The 20,797-nt window shown below is 43.5% G+C and overlaps 1 protein-coding gene and 1 non-coding gene across 4 annotated transcripts in view; one reads left to right on the top strand and one right to left on the bottom strand.

The window, feature by feature from the left end:
• Window positions 1-10,551, bottom strand: part of MYRFL (myelin regulatory factor like) — a 132,281-nt gene extending 121,730 nt beyond the window's left edge. For all 3 annotated transcript variants that reach the window (XR_016216883.1, XM_089308682.1, XM_070052617.2), the window contains exons 1-2: window positions 10,455-10,551; window positions 9,831-10,058 (exon numbers count right to left, since the gene is read on the bottom strand). Coding sequence is in view for 2 of the 3 variants with exons in the window: in XM_089308682.1 (XP_089164808.1) it covers window positions 9,831-9,906 (76 nt within the window). In the remaining variant the exon portion in view is untranslated. The remainder of the gene's footprint in view (window positions 1-9,830; window positions 10,059-10,454) is intronic.
• Window positions 10,552-16,339: 5,788 nt separating this feature from the next.
• On the top strand, window positions 16,340-16,529 carry LOC127491260 (U2 spliceosomal RNA). The gene has a single exon (XR_007919842.3). It is a non-coding gene; the product is annotated as a U2 spliceosomal RNA (small nuclear RNA).
• The last annotated feature ends 4,268 nt before the right edge of the window (window positions 16,530-20,797 follow it).

Raw genomic sequence — 20,797 nt, 5'->3', positions numbered from 1 at the left:
TGGCGATGGGCAGCTCTGCCCTCTACACAGAGGTCAGCTGTTCAGAGCTGCTGGGCCTCCTCTCAAGAATTCACAAACATTAGCTGAAGCTGTCTCCATATTTGGGGGAAATATTTGTGATACACAGCGACCTTTCAGGAAATTTGTCCTTATTTGTGTTTGCAAATAATGAAACAGGATTTCCAACAATTGGTGACATGTTGTCACAATTGCCATTGTTCATTCCATTCACTAGATCCTTTTGCTACTGAGGTTTTCCTTTCTGGGTGCCCCAAATCCAGTTACAATTTAATAACTGTTGATTTATTTGAAATGCAGAGAGACACAGAGACATAGAGATCTCCCATCCAGTGCTACAGCTTTTTGAAGAAACAGCCTTTTGCTCTATGCTTTCGTTCATCTCTAAACACTACTGAGTCCCCACTATAGACTGATGTCACAGGGGCATTATTCCAAGCTACATCTCTCTTGTGCTCAGCTCCCTTGAAGCCTTTGTAGATTAACCCCATCTGGCTGGGGCCTTCAGCCATGGATTCCTCCCCAGTTCCTGAACCCTGGGCTCCAGGGAATTCCTGGATCACTGTGGACGGCAGATGGCGTTCCCTTCCCTGCACCCCTGCTCTCTTTTGGGAATCATTACCTAGCAAATTTGAATCGGATGCAGAGACACAGGCAGAGAATGCTGGCAGCTTGTATGACAGCATCCTCCTCAGGGGATGTTTTGTTCTTCCTCAAATCCCAGCCCCGCCATGGCTTCTGGTTCTAGAGCCACCGCCACAGGCTTCACGGAGGGAAGACGCTTCCACCCGTGAGCTTGCTCGTGATCTCCTCTGAGTACCTCCTTTCCTCACCCTGCACAGCATGGGCAGCGATCTCCCCTTCTGCCTTCATGAGAAGCCAGTAAACATTGGAGAATCTGCTCCAGGATGCTACAAAGGGGATGAGAAAATCACTTCTCACCCACTCAGAAATTTTTCTCTTCAGAGATTCAACTGAATGGACAAATATTCTTTTCAAATGGCTTTTAATAAACTACTTTAAAAAGCTTGGGACAGGGCTGGCGCTGTGACACTAGGGGTTAAAGCAGCCACTTGCAGTGCCAGTATCCCATATGGGCCCCAGTTCTAGTTCCAGCTGCTCCACTTCCGATCTAGCTCTCTGCTATGGCCTGGGAAAGCAGTAGAAGATGGCCCAAGTCCTTGGACCCCTGCACCCACATGGGAGACCTGGAAGAAGCTCCTGGCTCCTAGATTTTGATTGGCAAAGCTCTGGCCATTGCAGCCATTTGGGGAGTGAACCAGCTGATGGAAGGTCTCTCTCTCTCTCTCTCTCTCTCTCTCTGCCTCTCTATAACTCTGCCTTCAAATAAATAAATAAATCTTAAAAAAAAAAAAAAAAAAAAAAAAAGCTTGGGGCCGGCACCGCAGCTCACTAGGCTAATCCTCCACTTGCAGCGCCGGCACCCTGGGTTCTAGTCTTGGTCAGGACGCCAGATTCTCTCCTGGTTGCTCCTCTTCCAGTCCAGCTCTCTGCTGTGGCCCGGGAGTGCAGTGGAGGATGGCCCAAGTGCTTGGGCCCTGCACCCGCATGGGAGACCAGGAGGAAGCACCTGGCTCCTGGCTTCAGATCGGCGCAGCGCGCCGGTCATAAAGGCCATTTGGGGGGTGAACCAGCGGAAGGAAGACCTTTCTCTCTGTCTCTTTCTCTCACTAACTCTGCCTGTCAAAAAAAAAAAAAAAAAGAAAAAGAAAAAAAGAAAAAAAGAAAGAAAGAAAAAAGCTTGGAAGCCAACAATGAGTCTTCTGATATCACGGTAGTCTAAAAGAATACACCCATAGTTCTTCAGGGAAACAAATAATGACTCTAAGGATGCAGATACAAGACATAAATGAAATAAACAAAGGAATGGGATTTACTGGGATTCACTTCTTTTTTGACCATTTTTGTCCAGAGAGCTGTTGTATGGATTAAATGACATCATGATGTGAAGTGAACAGCACAGGGCTTGGCACATTATAAATGTTCAGTATGGGGCTGGCACTGTGGCACAGGTTAATCCTCCACCTGTGGTGCCTGCATCCCATATGGGTGCTGGGTGGAGTCCTGGCTGCTCCACTTCCTATCCAGCTCTCTGCTGTGGCCTGGGAAAGCAGTAGAAGATGGACCAACTCTTTGGGCCCCTGCACACGCGTGGGAGACCTGGAAGAAGCTCCTGGCTCCTGGCTTTGGTTCGGTGCTGCTCCAGCCATTGCAGCCAACTGGGGAGTGAACCAGCAGATAGAAGACCTCTCTCTCTCTCTGTCTCTGTCTCTCTCTCTCTCTCTCTGCCTCTCCTCTATGTAACTCTTTCAAATAAATAAATAAATCTTTAAAAATTTTTAAAAAATAAATAAATGCTCAGTAAATGTTGCTTCTGGTTCATATGAGTTGACACTGACTGTTTCCAACTTAAAACTTTGCAAATGTTAATAGATACACATTTTTTAAGACAAAATCATGACCTTCCTACAAACATTACTTGAATATATGTCACAGATTTCATTTAACTATTTAATTGATAAAGGAACCAGAAGGAGGTCTCACTGATTGGTTCCAAGGAGAATTCAAATTATATATGTAATAACATTCATTCCATCATTTTATTTATATACACTTACATAAAAATATGCATTTAAATATAATTCATATATAAATTATTTTATGTATAAATATAATATATATTAATTATATGTAAATAAAATAATTAGTACTTCACATTATACTACTTATATGCAATAAAATAATGGAATATATCATATACATCTATTGTATATTTATATATTTTTCTCTATGTAAAATAAAATCATGAAATGAATTAACCAATAAATGTAAAACTGGCTTTAATGGGAACTATTAAAATCCTGAGGACATGCTTTATTTGTCTATCTGTAGATAAAAATCATGTGCATTGATCTCACTTAACTATAATTCACAGAGCCTTTAAAATAGCTCTAATACAAAACAAGGCACAAATCCCAAAGAACCCAGAATGATGTGATTCAGGCATAGTTTTCTATGGAGACACCCAATAAGCCTTTCACCCATGTCAGAGACATCTACAGTTTTTCTTGACACATGGATCTTAAACAGAAGAGTTTTTGCTGAATCAAACCCATTCACCTGTATTTAGTTTAAACTTTACCGTGATTCTAACACACTACATTTCAATTATGAAGCACTTGGATTATAAAGTACACAGAAAATAAACATCTTCATAATAAAAGTATTCATAGACATCCATCAGAATGGGGAAAAATTTTGCAAACTACCTACCTGACAAAGGATTGATATCCCGAATATATCAGCAACTCAGAAACCTCAAAAACTTTAACAACAACAAAACTACCAATCCAGCTGAAAAATGAGCAAAAGACTTCAACAGTTCTCAGAAGAAATGCAAATGACCCACAAACATATGAAAAAAATGTTCAACATCACTAGCCACCAGAGAAATGCAAATCAAAACCACATGAGATATCACCTCACCCCTGTGAGAATGGCTAAAATCCAACATACAGGGAGTCACAAATGCTGGCCAGGATGTGGAGAAAGGAGAACACTTATACATTGGTGGTGGTAATGTAAATTAATGCAGCCACCATGGAAAACAGTGTGGAGATCTCTGTAAAAACTAGAAGTAGACTTGCCACATGATCCAGCAATCCCACTACTGGGTATATATACCCAAGAGACAAACAAATTGTATCAAAGAGATACCTGCACCAGCATGTTTATAGCAGCATTGCTCACAATAGCCAAAACTTGCAAATCAACTGAGGTGTCCATCATCAGATGAGTGGATAAAGAAAATGTGGTATATATACACAATGGAATATTATTCAGTTATGAAAAAGAATGAAATTCTACCATTTATAACAAAATGGGTGCAACTGGAGGACATTGTGTTGAGTGAAATAAGCCAGACCCAGAAAGACAAATACCATGTGTTCACCCTAATATAAAACTTTGTCTTATACCTTTGTCAAACCAATGGTTAAGAATGTTATACTATTATGGTTTTAATGATCTGTGATTACTTTAAAATTAACTGTAAATGGATAAAAGAAAAATAAAAGCCCTCATAATCTCTTTTTTAAACAATTATTTTATTTATTTGAAAGAGGAGTTACAGAGAGAAGTAGAGCCAGAGAGAGAGGTCTTCCATTTCACTGGTTCACTCCACAAATGACTGCAACGGCCAGAGCTGAGCTGATCTGAAGTCAGGAGCCAAGAGCTTCTTCCAGGTCTCCCACATGGATTCAGGGTCCCAAGGAGATGGGCTATCTTCTACTGCTTTCCCAGGCTATAGCAGAGAGCTGGATTGGAAGAGGAGCTGCTGGGACACGAACCAGTGCCCAAATGGGATGCCAGCACTGCAGGCTGGGGCTTTAACCTGCTGTGCCACAGTGCTGGCCCTAGTCCTCATAATCTTAACACTCAGAAGTAACTACTACTAATACTTAACATGTATTCACCTATGTATTTTCCTATGTATTTGTGTTTGAATATATCTATGTTGGATCTGCAAAAAGTTTGTGGAAAATGTGTGTTATGAAAAAATTATACATGGATTTCATTACACCAGAATAAATATATCTTTTAATTCTATTTCCCATGAACTTTAAAAAAAAATATTTTTTGACACACAGACAGAAACAGAGAGAGGGAGAGCTCTCCCATCCCTTGATTCACCCCCTAAATACACACATTTGGTCCAGGCTGAAACCAGTCAATCCAATTATCTCACATTGATGGTAGGGACCCAACAACTTGAGCCATCACCTGCTGCCTCCCAAGGTGTGCCTGAGTAGGAAGTTGGAGTTTGGAGAGGAGCCAGAATGCAAACCCAGGCACTCTGACATGGGATGCAGGGTTCCCAAGAAACATGTGAACAACTACACCAAATGCTCACCTCTTCCATGAATGCTTTTAAGCCCCCTTGTGGATATCTATTATAACTTTTCACTGATTTTTAAAAATCAGCTTTAATAAACTTTGTTGTAGAAAATTACATACACATGAGACTGGCACTGTGGTGCAGTGGGTTAAGCCATGGCCTGCAGTGCTGGCATCCCATATGGGTGCAGGTTCAAGTCCTGGCTTCTCCACTTCTGATCCAACCCCCTGCTAATACACCCGGGAAAGCAGCATAAGATGCCCCAAATCCCTGGGCCCCTATACCCACTTGGGAGACCTGGATGAAGCTCCTAGCTCCTGGCTTTGGCCTAGCATAGCCCTGGCTGTTGAAGCTATTTGAACCAGCAGATGGAAGATCTCTGTCTGTCTGTCCTCTCTCTCTCTCTCTCTCTCTCTCTCTCACCCTACCTTTCAAATAAATCTTTAAAAAAATCAAAATGTGTCTCTCTTCTGACAACCTTCCTCTTGCACTGGTACCAGCTTTTCTGAAGAAAAAAAAAAATCAAGCACTTCAGAGAGCATCTGGCTTTGCAGAGCATGCCGGGATGCCTGGAGGACCTGATCCACCTCTGCTGCTTTAGCTAACACGCCTGCCTGTTGCATCAGTGGCAGGCAGGGAACCAGAAGCAGAATCAGAATTGTCGGCTAGTCTTGCTGTTTTCCTGAGACAAATCATAAACATTAAGGCATATTTATGGTTTAAAATAGAAGCTAAGATCACGTGAGCATTGACAAGTAAGGCTATTTAATTCAAGATGATGTGGTCAATCCAGATTCTTTTCAATGCAAAATTGTTTACATATTGTTTAGAGCTTACTTTCTTAGAACAGAGAGTCTGCAGGGGTGGAGAAAAATAACTGTCAGGTGTGTAACAATTTGATAAGCGTTTTCCCGATTTCCAGACCTCGAATTTCTTATGTGAAATTGTATTGCAATTGTATTGTATTGTATTGTATTGCATTGCAAGCAGTGACATGGCACACAGCAGGCAGTGACTGGCCTTCCTCATTAGGTCACTATATGTACTTTTGCTGGCTTCATTCTTAGGAAGATCTAGAGAAAGTCCAGAGAAAGGAAATCATTAAAGTCAAAGGGAAAGATTTAAATCCCTTCAAACTGCCATTTAAAGATGGTGGTTGTTGGACTTGCGGTAGAGCAGGTATTCAATATTCGCTGAATAGTAGGAAGAATTTTAAAAATTGACAACTAGCTGTATGACTTTCAGAGGAAGGAACCACTTAGGTTCATGCCTCTGTTTCTTATTTGTAAAGCCCATCATCTTTTCCAGCTATTGACTCAAAGATAATGTCAGAAAAAAAATCGGCCATATTGTACACTTTTCATGGAGAACTGATTCCTCCCCTTCAAAAGGGCTCCAAACCCAGCCACAGAGGTTGGTTTGGGCTAAGAGAGGTGGTATGGCCAGCGCCGCAACTCACTAGGCTAATCCTCTGTCTGCGGCTCCGGCACACCGGGTTCTAGTCCCAGTTAGGGCGCCGGATTCTGTCCCGGTTGCCCCTCTTCCAGGCCAGCTCTCTGCTGTGGCCCAGGAGTGCAGTGGAGGATGGCCCAAGTACCTGGGCCCTGCACCCCATGGGAGACCAGGAGAAGCACCTGGCTCCTGGCTTTGGATCAGTGCGGTGCGCCGGCCACAGCAAGCCGGACGTAGTGGCCATTTGGAGGGGTGAACCAACAGAAGGAAGACCTTTCTCTCTGTCTCTCTCACTGTCTAAAAATATTCCTGTCCAAAAAAAAAAAGAAAGAAAGAAAGAAAGATGGTATGATAATAATAAAAAGGTTCTATCCAATATCAGAAATTGCAAGAAGCTACTGAAGGGATTTGTGGAAACTACATCTGCAGGAATTTCTAAAAATAGCACAAACAAGGAAAGTGCAGGGAGCTGGTAGATCTAACAGTTCTTCCAAAAGACAGGAGATAGACCACATTTACTTTTTCAGGTTTCTCCAGCTCTGGAAATGGAGTAGACATTGTGTACTTATGAAATGAACTGGGGGACAGAAGCTTGGTCTGGCAGTTAAACTGAGGGTTAGAACGCCTGAGTCCCACACTGAAGTGCCTGAATTCTAGTCCTGGCTCTGGCTCCCAATTCCAGCTTCCTGCTGGTGCAGACCCTGGAAGGCAGTGGTGTTGAGTCAAGTTACTGGGTTCCTGCCACCCACCTGCAACACCTGGATGGAGTTCAGTTTTTTTTTTTTTTTCTTTTTTTTGACAGGCAGAGTGGACAGTGAGAGAGAGAGAGAGACAGAGAAAGAGGTCTTCCTTTGCCATTGGTTCACCCTCCAATGGCCGCCGCGGCTGGCGCACCACGCTGCTCCGATGCCAGGAGCCAGGTGCTTCTCCTGGTCTCCCATGGGGTGCAGGGCCCAAGGACTTGGGCCATCCTCCATTGCACTCCCTGGCCACAGCAGAGAGCTGGCCTGGAAGAGGGGCAACCGGGACAGAATCCGGTGCCCCGACTGTGACTAGAACCCGGGGTGCTGGCACCGCAAGGCGGAGGATTAGCCTAGTGAGCCACGGCGCCGGCCAAGTTCAGTTTTCTGAATTCCACTGTTGTGGGCATCTGGGTAGCAAACCAGTGCATGATATCTCTCTCTCTCTCTCTTTTCTTTTAAGATTTATTTATTTATTTGAAAGGCAGAGTTACACAGAGAGAGGAGAGGCAGAGAGAGAGAAGAGAGGTCTTCCATCCGCTGGTTCACTCCCCAACTGGCCGCAACGGGCGGAGCTGTGCCAATCCGAAGCCAGGAGCCAGGAGCTTCTTCCAGGTCTCCCATGTGGGTGCAGGGTCCCAGGGAGTTGGGGCATCTTCCACTGCTTTCCCAGGCCATAGCAGAGAGCTGGATCGGAAGTGGAGCAGTGGGACTTGAACCAGCGCACATATGGGATGCCAGTGCTTCAGGCCAGGGCATTAACCTGCTGCACCACAGCGCTGGCCCCTCTCTATCTATCTCTTTCTTTCTTTCTCCCTCTCTGCCTTTTAAATTAAAAAAAAAAATGAGTTGGTGGCTTCTCTAAAAAAATTAAAAGCATATATAAGTGAGGTTTGAAGCTTGCTACCTACTGCTGAGACAAAGCTTCGCAGGATACAAAGTTAGGCAGTATCAACTGCGTAACACTAGTGTGCCTGTTACGTGCCAGTCATGAGCCAGGTGGACAGTGTCAAGCTGCCACTGTCAGAGATGGAGCACTCAAAGGGAAGGACAGCAGGATTGAGATAACATAATAACTACCTTGCTATTATGTTCTTTTTGCCCCTTCTGGCAAAATCTAACCTTGAAAACTACCACACTGTGCTGAGTCCTTGCAATAGTGATCAAAGAATCTCACCATGTCTTCAGTCTAAGTCCTTGTTCCATATTTCACAGTGTTTACGGTTTGACCAATTCCATTCAATTTTTCAACATCTGTCATTTGTCAAGCTGTTACTAAGCACAAGAAATGACAAAAGCAATTTCTCAAGGTGCAACTTGCTGCTCTCTGGATTCTGTAAATAGGCAGGAATCCCCTGGTTCTTCTCATAAGCCTTCCTGGAAACTACTTCGAAATGTGTGCAAGCAATGGCCACATTTCCCCTTCACAGTGCAGTCTGGGCAACGCTAACTGATTAGGGCCCAGAGCCACACTGGTGTGGACACCCACCAGGTGTCCCAGGAGGACAAGTCCTCACTTTTCAACAGTCCTACCATTAGAATATCAACACGGAGAAAGAGGAGATCCTGTTCTGCCATTTTAGGTTTTTAGAAGGAAGAAAACCAGTGTAACCAAGGCCCATAGGATGCCTCTACCTTGCAGGAAAAATATCCAACTTAAGAAACCAACCATCACTCAGTTACACATTTCTAAAGTGTTACAGAAACAGAAATGTGGAAACAGGGCAGGGAGGGCAGTGTCCCTTTGCTGTTTTATAAGTATGCTGAGAGAAAATTATTTTAAGTAAAACTTTACCTTTTTCTTGTGCTATATTGAACAGGTTTAGATAAACCAAATCTGTAATTTTTAAGATATAAGAAATGAAATTCAGCATAGAGCAGGGACAAGTAATAGTAACAGATTCAAGAGTACTTCAGGGGGCCAGGGCTGAGGCTGCACCTGCAGTGCCGGCATCCCATATGTGCGCTGGTTCAAGTCCCGGCTGCTCCACTTCTGATTCAGCTCTCTGCTATGGCCTGGAAAAGCAGGAGAAGATGGCCCAAGTCCTTGGGACCCTGCACCCATGTGAGAGACCCAGAAGAAGCTCCTGGCTCCTGGCTTCAGATCGGCACAGCTCCAGCCTTTGAGGCCATCTGGAGAGTAAAAATCAGTGGATGGAAGTCCTCTCTGTCTCTTTCTGCCTCTCTGTAACTCTGCCTTTCAAATAAATAAATAAATCTTAAAAAAAGAAAAAGCACTTCAGAAAGAGTACTTTTGAATTTGAAAGAGTAATTTTGAATTAAAAGAAATTTATTTTGAAATTCATTATTTTTTCATAATATACATTTCTCCAGAACTTTTTGGAGCCCTCTTGTATAGATTTCAATTTTTACACCAAAATAAACTTATCTTTTAATTCCAGTTTTTCCACAAAGTTTTTGAAGTACCCTTCCTATAGCTGACTTCTTGATTCTTTTAACAACCAAGCTATACTGATGAAAACCCTATTTAAAAAAAAAAAAAAAAAGATCACTACCCATACCATTGATTTTTGCTAGCAGGGCACTAAATAAACCTCCACTTCCTGTGTCAGGAGAGTTAATCTAAGAGTGATAGCATTTCATTCGAGACAAAGTTTACGTGAATCCCGGAACGGTGGACCAGTCAATGTCAGCACAGACTTCTCCAAGCAGCAGCTTCCAGCTGGAAACCGGCCTCTTACCTTCAAAGAACTGCTGCAGAGCCTCGTGTTCGCCGATCACCTCCATGGCGCCGGGGTCCTGATGCCCCTTCCTCATAAAACAAGAGTCGTCAGACTCCAGGAAGTGCTGTCCTCCCGGCTCAGAGTCTCCGCGTGCTCCTGAAAACCTTCATCTTCTTTGCAGGGGAGTGCGGCATGTCTTCAGCCATCGACCAGGGCCAGGGACATGGCTAATTCTCAAAGGTGATCCTGAAACCAGAAGTACATGCACCGCGTTGGGACAGCTCAGGAAGGGGGAAGTGGCCGCCAATCCATCTATCTCAATGCTGAGGACTGCTTCCACTCTGCCTTCTGTCTTTGTTTTAAGGACCTTTGTCCTCAGTGACACATGTAATTACATAAATGGGCAATAAATATGTAGCCTTATCTCTTATGTGTCCTTTTACACCAATATATTCTATCTCTGCCTTTATCAATCAGATCCATTTAACCACCAGCAAGATACAGAGTTTTTTTCTAACCTAAAGGGGGGGCGGGGGGAGACAAATCAATATAATAACTTTTATAGATACCTAGAACAGCAGGTGATTTTAAAAGGCTTGTGATAACGCAAAGTTAGGATTTGATGAAGATTTCCAGACTTACTTTCCAAAATGTAAGTGTAAACTTCCATTCCTCGATACACTCCTAGTTTTATTTCCTCCAGAATTTATTTCCATTGAAAGTCCATGAGAAGTCCTTCTAACAAGCAATAAAAACTGCATTACAAATTTAATAATCCTTACAACTAAACATATAGTTCACTATGAGATAGTTTCACTTCTAACTATAAAGCTATACCCAAATAAATGCTTTGTTTTTACTACTTAGCTATAATTTATTAATAGCCTAAGAAGAATACAATTAGGAAATTAAACTACCTTTTTAACCCTTTTCTTTGCTTTTTCTCAGTTTTTTATTTTAATAAGAATTATGAAATTATAGAAAACTGAAACAGTATCATGAAGTAGCCATACATTCCTCATTTAAATTTACTAATATTATTTTGACACTTTTGCCTTTTCTCTCTTGAGAAATCAATGTCTTTTTTTTGGTTGAGTCATTTGGAAACAAGTTGCTGAGATCTTGACATGGCACCCCTAATTAACCCAATGTGTATCTCCTAACAATAAAGCCATTCTCCCACCAACATCAAAACCATTATTATACCAAAGCAATATAATCTTTTTTTAAAGATTTTATTTATCTATTTGAGAGAGAGAGTTACAATGAGAGGGAGAAACAGAAAGAAAGGTCTTCCATATGCTGGTTCACTCCCCAAATGGCCACAATGGCTGGAGCTGTGTGGATCCAAAGCCAGGAGCCAGGAGCCTCCTCTGGGTCTTCCATATGGGTACAGGGGCCCAAGTGTCTGGGCCATCTTCTGCTTTCCCAGGCCATAGCAGAGAGCTGGATCTGAAAAGGAGCATCCAAGACTCGAACCAGCGCCCATATGGGATATTGGTGCCACAGGCAGAGGATTAACCTACTGAGCTACTTACTGAGCTACAGCACCAGCCCCAGCAATGTAATCTTAATTTAATGCTATCGTCCCATGCATAACTTGCACCATGCCCAAATTATCTATTGACTTTTGGTGTTCTAATCAGGGATGCCATGAATGTTCATGCACTGCTTCTGGCTGCATCTTTTTAAAATAAACAATAAGACATCAAAACATCACATGGTACCACATAAACATGCACAATTTTATGTGTCTGTTGGCAAAATTCTAAGCTTCTTTTGAAGGTCACATTTGGCCTCAGACCCATGAGGACAAGTCATCAGCTTATTTAAAGAAATGAATTTTCAATTTATTTCAATTCAGCTTATGAGAGGCTATCTGCTGGGTGCAGGAAATACAAAGATGATTAACAGACCTCCCATAAGCACCAATCTAGGGCATGAGAAAAACACAACTAACTATAACTCAAGTCAGCCTCTGATAAGATCCAGAGAAAATATCCCAAGAGAGCCAAGGGAGGAAAGATTAATTTAATCTGGAGAAATCTGGGAAAGTGCCACAAAGAGCCAGGATTTGAAGAGACTTCTACAATGGTTGTCTTTAAAAACACAAGCAATAGGTTGGAGGGAAGAGATCCTAGTGGGTGCTGTGTGCTTGGTGCAGTGAGAGAAGAGACTAGAAAAACAGGCTGAAGGAGGATGATGGTCGATTGTGATGTGATTTGATTCCCTATTCATTCTAAGTGTATCTATTGACATCTTCTTTGGGAGAGTGTGGGGCATGATATAATGACATCCAACTTAAAAAAAAAATAATCATGATTGGAATGCACTGACTAGAGCAGTCACTGAAGTTGGTACATCAGTTCCAAAGTTACTGCAAGAATCCAGGTCAACAGGAAGAACGTGTGAGCCAAGACAACAAGCAACCAAGGTACTGACTGGATCCAGAGAGCAAGGATGAAGTCAGTGTTTTTTTTAAAAAGGGCTTATATGCTTCTAGGAATTAAAATGCCTACAACATGCAGCTTCTGGCTACACTTAGATCCAAAGGACACTCCCAGACACATTCTGAAAGGTGGCCACACTGGCACCCAATACCAAATGTCGATTCTGGGTCGTCCCCAAAGTCCACCCAGGACTCCACACAGTCTCAGCTGCAGAGGAATGAGTGGCAGGAGACATCAGAGAGAAAGAAATTATATTGGACTGAAAAGCTACGTGAGAATTGAGGTTTCAAGCTCATCTACTTCTAGGGCCAGCAAGGTAAGTTAGTAAAATGGGTTAAAATCAGCAAAACTGTGCAATGTTAAGCATGTAAAGATAGCAGCCCTTAGCCTTGGTGTCAGCGAGACAACAGAGAGGGTGACCACAGAGGGAACTAGAGATCATGTGTCCTACGAACAGGTGGGTGTAGCCAGCCAAGGAGTAAAGTCACTCGGCTTCATTCAAGCCTTGCCAACCAAGAATTTAGGATTGGTGACATCAAAATGGCCAATATTAAAAGAGAAGCTTAAAACACATATTTTAATTTGAAATCTCCTCACTATAAAAGTTGGCTAGTGTGTTTAAAAACCAAAGGAACAAGCAGAAAAAATCAGGAGAATACATTCAAAGGCAAGGAGCTCCCGCATGAGGCACACAGACCCTGGGTGAGAGGCTGAATCAGAAGCCTTAGCAGGCTTTGTGGAAAGTAAAGGAAATTGAAAAGGAAGTTGCTGGAATTAATTAGTGTGCAGAGCACTTGACTGAGGGTTCACCCAGCTGGTGGCAGGTGGGATTTAAATGGAAATGTCACCTTTTCAGTGAATAAATACTCTGTTTCCTTGGTTGTGATCGTTACACCTCTAATGTTTTCTGATCCTCTTGACTTCCCCATTCAACACCAATTCAATAAAGATGCACTCTCTTGATGGTGACATTGCCAATAGATAAACAGATAAATGCTAAGCCAATGTGCTTAACTCCAGTGATGTGGTGATGGAAACTTTGTCTCCCCTCGAGTCTGTCCTTGAAACCTGTAGCTCCAGAACGTGGGACTCACAGCCACAGGCCTTGCTCCTGAAAGACCGTGTGCAAGCTGGGACTTCCTTGGGAGGCTGCCTGCAGGAATGTTTCAGGGGTTGAATAGGATTCCTCACCCCCAATCTGCGTGGCAACGGCTGATGCAGTCAGGGTGCAGACCCGTCCTAATTGGCCTTGGGAGGCCTTTGGGTTTTTTGTTTGGTTTGGTGTTTTTTGTTTTTTGTTTTTTGTTGTTGTTGTTGTTTTTTTTTTTTTTTTTTTTTGACAGGCAGAGTTAGACAGTGAGAGAGAAAGACAGAGAGACAGAGAGACAGAGAGAAAGGTCTTCCTTCCGTTGGTTCACTCCCCTAGTGGCCGGTGCTGCGCCGATCCGAAGCCAAGAGCCGGATGCTTCCTCCTGGTCTCCCATGCGGGTGCAGGGACCCAAGCACTTGGGCCATCCTCCTCTGCCCTCCTGGGCCACAGCAGAGAGCTGGACTGGAAGAGGAGCAACCAGGACTAGAACCCAGGGTGCCGGCGCCACAGGCGGAGGATTAGCCAAGGGAGCCACGGCGCCGGCTGAGGGTGGCTTTTGAGAGGTGAGATTATTTGAGTTCAAGTTCAGCCTAGTTTCTCTTTCTCTTCTGTCCAACTCACCATGTGGTTGTGCCTCCACACCCACCACGACCAACCTCCACAGACACCAGAGTATAGGACTGATGCTGAACCGTAATCTCCAAATTGTGAGCTGAAATAAACCTCTCCCAATGACGCTTCTCTCCCGGTGTCTTCTAAAAAGTAGTGCGCAGCAGACTAACACAAGCTGTTTCTGTTATTTTCTATATTTTGGCAAGTTGACTCCTCTTTTGAGAGCTTTGTGACTTTTTGAATTTTTTTAGCTTTAAAAATATTCACGAATTGTTTTTTAAAGCTGAGTTTTATTATTAGTTCTCTGTTAACAGCTACCAACATGAAAAGTCAGTGATTTTCTGTTGAGTTTGGATTTTTTTCCTGAGTGCAATGGAAAGCCATTAAAGAGCTCTCAGCAGGGAAGTACCATGCTCTGGCTTTTGTTTTGAAAGGATACAGTCTGCTGCCGTGGTAGTGACTGTCAGAGGAGTGGATGCAAGGACACCAAAACGAGACTACTGCAGGAGCCCAGGTGAAAGGGAGTCACAGCTTGGACTGAGTAGATGTAGTGGACATGCAGGGAAGTGGGTGGACTGCAGACCTGTTGTGGAGAGAGGTGATGGGATCTGCTGATGGATGGGTCTGGAGATGGAGATGGTAGGAATGAGAAAGCAAGAACAAGCCCTAGAATGTTGCTCATACAACTGGGCCAGAGTTCAGCCATGTTAGGTTTGTGAGGCCCATTAGAAATCGAAGTGGCTGGACTGAGCGAGCCAATGGATAGTCCAGAGCTAAGGGTAATGTCAGGGTTAGAGAAGCAGAGGCAGTAATCTCAAAGCCTAGCTTACTAAGTGTCAGACAGGTAGGCAGCAAGTACAGCGTGGAAACACTGAATCAGTGGATGACCCTGTCCCAGGCAGGAAGGTGTGGGCTGGCATGAAATTTCACCCTTATACTCCAAAACGACATATAGTTTTAACACTTACAAATTATTTCTGGAAATTTCTGCTTAATATTTTCAGATAGCAGCTGTGCATAACAGACGGCAGAAGGTGAAGCTGTGGATTAGGAAGAATTACTGTAGTTATCTGTTCCTTCTCCAGTCCTTTCTAAGTATCCATAGAGCCCTCCCCTCTCCCACCTTTTAAAATGTGTAAATTTCTCACTAGACTCGGAGCTGTGAGTCCTGGGACCTTGTCTTTCGTGCTGTATCCCCCCCCTAAAATAGCACCTCCACAAACATTGAATGGTACAGGTATGTCTGCATATCATCTGCTAGGTGGCAACTGTACTGCATTCTACAGAGAAAATGAACAACTACTTTCTAGCACAGAAGTTAAACACAAATACAAATTCGTTCTGTGTTGGACTCTTGTCTATTTTTAAGAAAGATTTATTTACTTGAAAGGCAGAGTGACAGAGCCCTTCTTTTTAAACATTGTGTCTCATAATAGAAACATTTTATCTAGAGAAAAACACACTAAAATAACTTTTGGAGGGGCTGGTGTAGTAGTACAGTGGCTTGAACTGCCACTTGCAAAGCGGCATCCGATATTGGAGGGCTGGTTTGAGACCCGGCTGCTCCACTTCTGTTGGAGCTTCTGGCTCACACACAGCAAGGTAACAAATGATGGCCCAAGTACTCAGGTCTGTGCCACCCATTTGGAGACCAGGATGGAGTTCCTGGCTCCTGGCCTTGGCTTGGCACAGATGTGGCTATTGTAGCAATTGAGAAAATGAACCAGCAGATAGAAGCTCTTTCTCTCCCTAACTCTGCTTTTCAAATAAATAAATATTTTAAAGAGAAAACTTTACAAAGACAAGACCTCTGAATAAAAGCAGAGAGAGACCTATTTAGACCATAGATGCACAATACCAAACCACAAAGGACTGATTTCCTGGTGATGAGTGAGGGGGTAGGCAGCGGTTGCAAGCTGCAAGGGTGTGGAACCTTTTCTTCTGCCGAGGGTCATTTGGATACTTATCGCATCATTTGGGGACATACAAAATTGTCAACGTAAAAATCGGCCTGTTACATAGATGTATTGGACCAGACCAAATGAGTTCGTGGGCCTCACACAGCCTGTGGGCTGGACGTTCTGCACCCCATCAAGGACTAAAACCCAGTGTTCAGAAAATAAATTTTGTTCTTCCAATCTAGATGCTATCTTATACTATACATAGTCAGGGCCATGATTATCACAGAGCTGGGGGAGACCAAGGAGAACATCCAGCCAGCCTTTACAGCAGAGGCCAGAGAGGAGGAGTGATCTGCCTGACTTGCCTGTCCTCTGCAAGCCTGGGCCAGAATGAAGGTCTCCCATGCAAACCCCAATCCAGAGCCAGCCTCTCCTCAGCTCTAAATCTATTCACAGAAACACTTCCAAAAATCAGTCACCTCTGGGCCTTCTGGCCAAGGTTAAGCATTGTACCTGTACATTCTCATCACTTTACTATCTCATACATCCTCGATCTGAGGACAATATAGTAAAGGCATTTTTGGAGCAGGGAGGTGGAATAGGAGTTTCCTGTGGCCACACATGGACCTGGCATTGCTGCACCTCCAGGAATGGTGCACCCGCTTGGGGACCTTAAAAAAACTATCCACGAGTGTTTTAAATTGGTAAAATTCCCGACTTAACTCCCTTTAGAAATACTATCCTGAGCCTAAGTTAACTATCACACTAATTCTTCCTTCTCTTTTGCTTTGCTGCCTAAGGGCTCCTCCTCCATCTCTGTGAACTCTTTTTCTCTCGTTGTCATAGTAACTCAGGATTCAGTGCTGTACTTGTCTCCAGAGTAACCCTGAAGCTCCCATCTGGTCCCATGGCTAACTACTCCCAAATTTATCCCCTGGGCTGACTTTACTGTTGAATTTAGACTTGTTTACCCAGTACTATTTATTATACCCACTTTGGTGCATCATGTGCATATCCTTCAGTGTGTCAAACACTAAATCCCTGTCTCCCTTTCATGCATACCCGAATTTGTTCCTTCCATAGATTTCCTCAACAAATTACAATAGTTCAAAAGACTAGGACTCAGATCCAACTTTCTTCCCTTTCCTCGCTGCAAAATCTAATACTTCAAAAGTCCTGTCATATATATATTTAATGTTCTGGAATGCAGGAGCTGAAAAGTATATTTAGGTTGGTCCATCACACAACACCAATGGCCCACGTGACTCTTCATTCATTCATGACAGTATTTACTTTTAATGACAAATTGCCATAAACCCACCAATCAGGCAGCTGGAACATTAACAGTGACTGACTTCCAGTTTGCTACACCCTTCTCAATTCTCCCACATTAGAAGTAATTACTATCCTGAAATTCATTCCTACTTGTTTTTATTAGTTTTAACACATTCATATACATATCCCTACACAGAAGCACAGCTTCCTTTGGAGCTGCTTTTCTCCATCCGTGTTCCTAAGTGTGCTGCATGTAGGTGACATTCCTTCATGTTTCTGCCAGGTTCTCTTCCCTTAGATTGACATTTGATTCCCTGCTCCCACCTAGAATATTCTTATCTATATATTCTGGGGTACTTTCTACAAGTACCTCTGTTGAGCATACAGCTGGAAGTGGAGCTGCTGGTCCACACACAAATGTTCAACTTTGCAGATGAGTAGTTTTTCAGAGGACATACAACTGACCGCAGTATGGAGGATTTCACATTGGCTATGCCAGCTGACACAGCTGGCAGCATACCTAAGTGGTCCTATTGATTAAAATCTCTAAAACTTGACTTGTGCTGGGTTTCTCAATTTTTGCCAAAGGAATTTAAACACATCATGATAGCCTTGATTTCCCTGTTTATAAACAAAAATAAAAATCTCTTGATATTTATTTGCACATATTTACTTCTAATGTGGAAGATATCCCAGTCTTTTGCTCATTTTTCTCCTGTTTTTGTCTTACAGGTTTATAGAATTTCTGTATACCATTACTGATTATAAATGTTACAAATACTATCTTTTCATAGACAGTACAGGGGCTTTCTTTATTATGTCTTGTGATGAACGAAAGTTCTGAATTTAAAACTTAACAGTGCAACTTATTTTCTTTTTTTTTTTTTTTTTTTTTTTGACAGGCAGAGTGGACAGTGAGAGAGAGAGAGAGAAAGGTCTTCCTTTGCCGTTGGTTCACCCTCCAATGGCCGCTGCTGCAGCCGGCGCACCGCGCTGATCCTATGGCAGGAGCCAGGATCCAGGTGCTTTTCCTGGTCTCCCATGGGGCGCAGGGCCCAAGCACCTGGGCCATCCTCCACTGCACTCCCTGGCCATAGCAGAGAGCTGGCCTGGAAGAGGGGCAACCGGGGCAACTTATTTTCTTTCATGGTTATCTTTTATAGTTTGTTTCAAGTTAAAAAGTCTTTTTTAAATAAGAGGACCAGGAAGACATTCGGCTATATGTTTTAAATACAGCTCATCTATACTCTCAATCACAATTTCACCTATATTTTGTACATAAGAAGTTATAAGGTTTAAGAACGTTTAAAATGGTTTGTGTGTGTGTAGAGTGAGGAAGAGATCCAATTGGCTGCAACAGCCAGAACTGTGCAGATCCAAAGCCAGGAGTTTCTTCTCGGTCTCCCATGAAGATGCAGGGGTCCAAGGACTTGGGCCATCTTCTACTGCTTTCCCAGGCCACAGCAGAGCTGGATCAGAAGTGGAGCAGTCAGGACTCAAATTGGCACCCACATGGGATGCAGGCACTGCAGGCAGTGGCTTTACCCACTAAACCAGAGCACCAGCATACATTTCTATTCAGTTCATAAGTTCCAGGTGAAATATTGGGATTTGGCTTGGAGGTTAACTAAATCTATACAGAGATTAATCTGTAGAGAATAGGGTCTCTTTAAAAAAAATGTTGTGGCCGGCGCCACAGCTCACTAGGCTAATCCTCCGCCTTGCGGCGCCGGCACACCGGGTTCTAGTCCCGGTTGGGGCGCCAGATTCTGTCCCGGTTGCCCCTCTTCCAGGCCAGCTCTCTGCTGTGGCCAGGGAGTGCAATGGAGGATGGCCCAAGTCCTTGGGCCCTGGACCCCATGGGAGACCAGGAGAAGCACCTGGCTCCTGGCTTCGGATCAGCGCGGTGCGCCGGCCGCAGCGCGCCAGCTGCAGCAGCCATTGGAGGGTGAACCAATGGTAAAGGAAGATCTTTCTCTCTGTCCACTCTGTCAATAAATAAATAAGTTTTAAAAAAGACTGTTTAAAAAAAAAATTCTATACTCAACACAAAGCAACTAGGATGTGTAGATTTACCAAAAGGGAAAATGAATATTTAAGCTTAAAAAAGAAAGCCTTTTTGTTCCAGAAATTTGCAAACATAGCTAGAAAATACCTGGAAGCCAAAAGGTTGTTTGCCAAAATATTAAGTTTTTCTCCAGAGAGAATGAAGGGGTTTCCTTAGTTCTTCCTTTTGCTCTTCTGTACTTACTATGTATGTGCCATATAGCTGTTGAATCATAAAAGTAATTTTAACAGTTTCCCCACCTGAGTCGGTTTCACAATTTGAAACTTAGAAGGTTCTATGATCAGAGTGCACTTGGCATGAAGTACCATTCTTTCACCCACACCCCTTCAAACCTCCTCGCACACACCTCAGACTCCTCCTTGATCCTTACATCCCTCCAAAGCCATTAAGGTGCTCGACATAAATAAAGCATGAATACATTACATCAGGCCGCTCAAGAATGCATCTCTAGAATAGTATGAATGCCTTTAATTTACTATATTTAACAAACCACAATTAATACAGGGTTTCTTTCCATTACAGACTGCAGAATGATTAAAATAAAAATCTCCAAATATTTTAGCAGAAATCTTTATTTTTTTATTGATATTAAAGTTTTTATTTATTTGAAAGATAGAGTTACAGAGAGAAAAGAGGAGAGACAGAAAAAGAAAGATCTTCCATCTGCTGGTTCACTCTCCAAATAGCTGCAGTGACCAGGGCTGGGCCAGGCCAAGCCAGGAGCCAGGAGCTTCTTCCAGGTCTCCCACGTAGGTGCCGGGACCCAAGGACTTGGGCCATCCTTCGCTGCTTTCCCAGGCACATTAGCAGGGTGCTGGATAAGAAGTGGAGCAGTGGGGACTCAGACCAATGCCCATAGGGGAAGCCACCACAGCAGGCCACAGCTTAACCTGCTACACCACAGTGCCACCCACCTCTACTTTTTTTAAAAGACAGAGTTAAAAGAGAGAGAAGAGGGGAGGAGACAGAGAGAGAAAGAGAATCTCTCTTCCATCTGCTGGTTCACTTCCCAAATGGCTGCCATGGCCAGGGCTGGGCCAGGCCAAAGCCTGGAGCTTCTTCCAGGTCCCCCATGTATGTGCAGGGTCCCAAACACTTGGGCCATCTTCTGCTGCTTTCCCAGGTGCACTAGAAGGGTGCTGAATTGGAAGTGGAGCAGCTGGGACTGGAACCAGTGCCTATATCGGATATCAGTGTTGCAGGCAGGGGTTTAACCCACTATGCCACAACACCAGCCCCCAGAAATCTTTATTCAAATAAAATATCTCTCTTCTTTGAATACTAATATATATACAAAACACAAAAACAGGGGCTGGCATTGTAGCACAGTGAGCTGACACTGCCTGTAATGCTGGCATCCCATGTGGGCAGCAGTTCCAGTCCTGGCTGCTCCTTTTCCAATCTAGCTCCTTGCTAATGCACCTGGGAAAGCCCCTGCTACTCATGTGGGAGATACAGATGGGAGTTCCAGGCCCCTGGCTTCAGCCTGGCCTGTCCCAGCTAGTGTGGCCATTTGGAGAATGAATCAGAAGTTGGAAGATCTCTTTTTCTCCCTCTCTAAATCCTAAAAAAAGAGAGAGAGAGAGAAA

Source organism: Oryctolagus cuniculus, chromosome 11 (assembly GCF_051225735.1).
Source record: "Oryctolagus cuniculus isolate XC-2025 breed Fujian yellow rabbit chromosome 11, ASM5122573v1, whole genome shotgun sequence".
NCBI lineage: Eukaryota > Metazoa > Chordata > Mammalia > Lagomorpha > Leporidae > Oryctolagus > Oryctolagus cuniculus.
The sequence above is the reverse complement of the archived record's forward strand: the minus strand, read 5'-3'. Positions and strand labels throughout refer to the sequence as shown.